A 5,833-nucleotide genomic window follows, 5' to 3' on the forward strand; every position below is an offset into this window, starting at 1 on the left:
GACATCAAAGTTTTTTTTCCAAAATAACTCATCCAACTCACAATATCACAACTAAAAATAAAGTTTAGTCATCCAACCCACAACAAAAGCAAGTAAAATAAATCAAATCCTACATTAAAGTTCAAATTCACCCAAATATTCAACAAAAGGTATTATCTTCTATCCAAAATAGCTCATCCAACCCACAACATCACAACTAAAAATAAAGTTTAGTCATCCAACCAACAACAAAAACAAGTAAAATAAATCAAAGCCTACATTAAAGTTCAAATTCACCCAAATATTCAACAAAAGGTATTTTCTTCTATCCAAAATAACTTATCCAACCTACAACATCACAACCAAAAATAAAGTTTAGTCATCCAACCCACAAAAAAAGCAAGTAAAATAAATCAAAACCTACATTAAAGTTCAAATTCACCCAAATATTCAACAAAAGGAAATATCTTCTATCCAAAATAACATATCCCTAGCTTGAATCCTCATCAATATCATCCCCAACATTTCTATTGTTGTCCAAGTGATACTTCAAGACATGGTCTTTCATCCAAGTCACTTGAGATTCCAATGGCTTCACTATGAATAGCCTAGCTTGTTTTTCATTATCATATAGATGATCGAGCACATGATCCAATACATGTTGTGGGAATTCACGAAGAGAATATATGCTCTCGGCCAATTTTGCACTATAGTGTTGATTGCCTTCTTTAATTGCGGATGCAATTTCTCCCACTTTCTCAAGAAAACTTGTCATCTCCTCAGAATCCTCATTTCGTACAAGACGACGTTTGTTTGCACGTGATGATTTGTCAATTCTAACTTTAGTTTTTACATTTTTCATCTTGTTAGCTTTCGCCTCCGTGGATGATCCAACTTGAATAGGAGAGCTATCATTCTCAACGGGTAAGTCAAGATCAATTACCTCATTGGCTACTCCTTCAAAATTATCGTACGCATTTTTTTAAACTCTCCAGTTACGAAATCATCTCCGATAATTAGCTTCAAGTCATCGTAGTGCTTCAAAGCCTTGTTCACGTAGTCCTTGAGTCTTGGATTTTCTACAAAATAATAGGACATATAAGAAATATTTACACTAATTCCATGTTCAGTCAAAACATATGTAAACACTCAAGCTGCAGCAGCTGAAGATACACACACAGTATGTGTGTATCTGCAGATACACACAACATGTGTGTGTATCTGCAGCAGCAGCAGATACACACACAGTGTGTGTATCTTGTGTATCTGCAGCAGTAGCAGATACACACACAGTGTGTGTATCTTGTGTATCTGCAGCAGCAGCAGATACACACAACATGTGTGTGTATCTGCAGCAGCTACAGAGACACATGTTGTGTGATGTGTATAGGATGTACTTCATGGGATCAAATACATTCAGCGAGCCTTGGCATCTCCCACATTCTCCCCCAGAACAAGTTGTTGAGATTGTGTAAGTGGTGTTTCCTTTAATTTAAATTTATGTTAACCGAAAACAGAACCTTCACAAAATTGAGCATATTAATCTACACCAATGGCATAGTTTAATGGCATATTAATCTATAGCCTTTGATTGATGCGGCATATTTAGAGAAGTGCAATGGATTTAGACACTAATATACAATTCATGTAGTGGAAACAATATAAAATTAAATCTAAAAGCAGAAAATTAAGAAATTATTACCCTTGCCCATGTGCTATAAACACTTGGATCAAGTGTTATTGTTTTTGTTTCTTCATCCCAACCGGCGCCACTGATTTCATGACATTTTCGCATGTCTAGATAATGATTCCGAAGAGTTCTATAGTGGTTTCCCACATTGTCCTTGGTAAATAACTGATGGAATTTTTCAGTACATGCTTTAGCCGCATTATTGAATGCCCTAGACCGCATACTCTTGTCACACTTTCCACCATTCCTAGCTTCATTGGCCAAGAAAGGAATGAGGAAATCATCAAGCTCATCATCCCACATGATGTTTCCAGCTTTCTTCACTTTCATAGTTTGATTAAGTTTTTTTGAAGGTGACGAAACTTCCTCATCTTGTTCACGAGCTACCCTCTTAGACCCGCCACTAGCTTCCGATGAGGGGATTTCAAATGATAATGATCTTGGCGTTCCACTCATGGGTGAACTTTGTGATCTCATTTGTGGCATTGGTGTACCATTTAAAAATTGCATCCATGGTCCACAAGCATAAGGAGGAGGCATCATACCTGACATGGGATTTTGGAAAGAACCATATCCAGATGTTGGAGTTTGGAAAGAACCATATGAGAATGGAATTTGGGGCATTCTTCCTGTAGGGCTATTATCATGAAGTGCTACATTTGAATTTCTACTCTCTTGACTATCTCTATTTTGAGAATAAAATTTCGGACGAAATGAGCCATTTTGATTCTCCATCCCTGCTTGCAAAAACATTGTCAAAAGAAAAAACAATTATCATCAAGTATTACAAATAGCAAAAATATATATCTTTTAAGACGTTATCAAATCCTACAAATCACAAGTTTAAAATTCTACATAAAGCAACACTACATACCACATTGCATACATGTTGAAATGATCTAGAATTTACAAAACATGTTGAGATGATCTAGAGCACTTATACAAGAGATCTTACTCAAAGAACTACTGCTGGAGTTATTCACTTCTGCAACAGAGCAAAACAGTGCTCTGACATTCCCATCATCACTAAAGTCTAAACCAAACACTTCACAAATAAATTTTTAACAAAAGAAAAACTCCAACAACAGTAAACAAAAAATTGATTCGCCTTCTATTACTATCCAAAGTTCTTCAACAAAACAAACCAAATCATCTCACTGAACTTCTCTATAGAAACAAAAACAAACAAATTGAATCTCAAATCCTACAAATCACAAAAATATATATCTTTTAAAATGATCAAATCCTACAAATCACAAGTTTAAGTTCTACATAAAGCAACACTACATACCACATTGCATACATGTTGAAATGTTCAAATCCTACAAATCATAACAAAGTTTAAATTGCATAACATAGCACATTACAAACATTACATATAAATCTCAAAAAGGTGTCTCATACGTGACTCCTTTACGATGTCGATTACAATATTCAATCCACATTTCATATGCAATTTGATCTCGCCGTGACTTCCACTCTTCCCGCGTATCAAGTTGTTCTCGTTGAGTCATTTGTTGTGTAAAATCAATAATGGGTGCATCTTCATTCAAGATATCTCCATCCTCCTCATTTACATGCATAAACTCATTCAAGAACTTATCATTCGGATCAATAATAGCAATATAATTATGTAAAATAGTACATGCAATTACGATGTTTACTTGACTTGGGAAAGGATGATGAGGTTTGGCAGAAAGAATCTTGAATCGACTTTTCAAGATTCCAAATGTGCATTCTATCTTACTACGAAGTGATGAATGCCGAAGATTGAATAACTCTCGACGATTGTTAGGAACTCTTCCACTATGTTCTTTCAAGTGATATCGTACACCACGATAAGGAGCAATGAATCCCGGCATGGTTGGGTATCCAGCATCACACAAATAATATTTTCCTACAATATTGATGAAGTGCATTATTATATTACATATAACCTACTAATATATTGACTAATTTATCATCTTAATCGAATTTTTGTTTATGTCTTACCTTCGTAGACTCTCAAACCATTTGGTGGGGGCAAGGATAGTGCATCCTTAAGAATTGTGAAGTCATTTGCAGCTCCCTCCCAACCAGCCATCACATATGTGAATCGTTTATTTGGTGTTACTGCAGCCAAAACATTTTGTGTGATCCCTTTGCGTCCTCTAAATTTAGGAGCATCTTTAGTTGGTACTGTTGCATCTATGTGTGTTCCATCTATTAGACCAATACAATCCTAAATAAAAAAAAATCTTTCAAGATCCTAATTAGTATCATCTCAATAGAATAGCTATAATTGTTTATAATTAATATACGTAACTTACCTTGAAAAATGGAAACCATTGACTAGATTCCATAATTTCTGCCGGAGTTTCATTTGGGGCTTGTTTCATAAACCTATCCCGAAGAGAAAAAATAGCTCCTAGAACTTTATTGAAATACCTGCTAATAGTCTCCCCGGAACGTATGAAGTCAATTCTGCAAGCCCTATTCTTGGACTTGTGTCCCATTATGTAGAGAAATGTAGCCAACTGTTCTTCTATAGGAACATGGATTGTGTCCTTCAATAAGCCCTCATCTCTCATCATTTGAGCTAAGTTCATAAAAGGTCCAATGCGCATCCTGAGATAGTCTTGACAACTCGATGTACTACCATTTAATATCTGACGCATATGAGAATGTCTGTCTAAGTCTCTTACATACGAAGGATGACGAGTGATGTTATGTTTTTTAAGTGGACGATGTTGATATCGGCGTATGAATACCATTAGCATAACTAGTACAGTAGCAACAGCAGCTGAATTGTTCATCCTACGTACAACTTCATTTTTGTCCATCTTTTTTATATATTGTAAGAAAGTAATTAGTTTTTGAAAGTAAGAAAGTAAAAGTAATAAATTGTAGACTAAGAAAGTTATATACATTCAAGCTTTTGAGTAAATCATGATTCCTGAGAAATAGTGCATGAAAAGAATAGTGCATGAAAAGAATAGTGCTTGAAAATTCCATACAACAAAATGTTAGAACAATATATACTTGAGATTATTTAGAGCCTCAAAACTACGATTTATCGTTTATTTAGTTTTTGTTGGGTAATTTAGTACAGGGGGCTATACTACAAAACAATAGAAAAATCCATAACAATAGGATATGATAATTAGACAACTTTGGTAACATTATTTTGTTGGATTTCTCTACATTTCGGACAATTTAACTACTGATAGAATGAAATTGATGGCATTATTTTCTTTACATGTATTTTTTCCGTGACCAAGTTTATTTCTGACGTAACAACTATTCTTTGCAAACCTCACAATCAAATGAATTCAGAAACTTCCATGTACTAAATTAGATATCAAGAAATAAAATCTCCAACTATTCCCACCAAACTATACCTACCACTTTGCAACAACATGGCTTCATTGCCAAACTTAACCGTAGAATTAAAGATTTCTCTCTTCCTTGATCTAGATGCCAAAATTTCTTCATAAAACCAACAAACTAATATTGGTCCATTTAGGGAAATTTCAACACCAAAACATTCTTTGAACTTGCAGCATTTTTTTTGTTTCCACATGTTCAACCTTCACAAAATTCCAAACACCCTCATCAATAGAAGCCTGCTATATGGTTAGCCAAAATTACCCATAAAATTCTACAAAATTATAGCTAACTTCAGGTTTTTGACACAGAACCATCCGAAAGCACAGCCACAAATTAGCCGATCATTAACAAAGTTCAAACTTTGAAAGCTACAGCCCTCTTTAACAACAATCAGTGTGAAAGCTAGAGCTCTCTTTAACAACAATTAAAGAAATTTGAAAGGGAACTTGAAATAATAGAGAAAGGCAAAATTTTTATACCTCGACCAAATCCTTTCCTCGAGCGGATCTACCCTCAAGCAAACGATAGAGTCGCCGGTGTTTTCGACTCCGACTTGAAGCGAAGCAAACGACGGAGACAGAGGCGGCGATTTTTCTTCTTCTCCGACTCTTGAGGCGCAGCCAAGAGTGGAGGAGAAAGGGTGAAAAAATGAAAGCTTGAGGCGCAGCCAGGAGAGGAGGAGAAAAGGTGAAAAAATGGTAGCTGAGAGAAAGAGGCTGTTGGTTTTTTTAGTATTTTTTTCTGACTTGTTGTCAGCTTTCTGCCCAAATCACCTCTTTTTTTTTGTGAATTGCC

General features: G+C 35.3%; 2 protein-coding genes across 2 annotated transcripts in view; both read right to left on the reverse strand.

Moving 5' to 3' along the window:
• Positions 1,488-5,573, reverse strand: LOC109831582. Its single transcript, XM_020398927.1, has 2 exons — positions 5,518-5,573; positions 1,488-2,406 (listed from the first exon to the last, which is right to left on the reverse strand). Exon 2 carries the CDS (start codon positions 2,402-2,404, stop codon positions 1,667-1,669), a length of 738 nt encoding a protein of 245 aa, XP_020254516.1. The 5' UTR covers positions 2,405-2,406; positions 5,518-5,573; the 3' UTR covers positions 1,488-1,666.
• LOC109831287 overlaps positions 2,936-5,833 on the reverse strand; it is a 53,958-nt gene continuing 51,060 nt past the window's right edge. The window contains exons 2-6 of the mRNA XM_020398620.1: positions 4,577-4,604; positions 4,420-4,491; positions 3,979-4,317; positions 3,662-3,890; positions 2,936-3,566 (exon numbers count right to left, since the gene is read on the reverse strand). Of these exons, the coding sequence (XP_020254209.1) occupies positions 3,055-3,566; positions 3,662-3,890; positions 3,979-4,317; positions 4,420-4,491; positions 4,577-4,604 (1,180 nt within the window). The 3' untranslated portion in view covers positions 2,936-3,054. The remainder of the gene's footprint in view (positions 3,567-3,661; positions 3,891-3,978; positions 4,318-4,419; positions 4,492-4,576; positions 4,605-5,833) is intronic.

The sequence above is a fragment of the Asparagus officinalis genome, chromosome 2 (assembly GCF_001876935.1).
Source record: "Asparagus officinalis chromosome 2, Aspof.V1, whole genome shotgun sequence".
NCBI classification, from domain to species: domain Eukaryota; kingdom Viridiplantae; phylum Streptophyta; class Magnoliopsida; order Asparagales; family Asparagaceae; genus Asparagus; species Asparagus officinalis.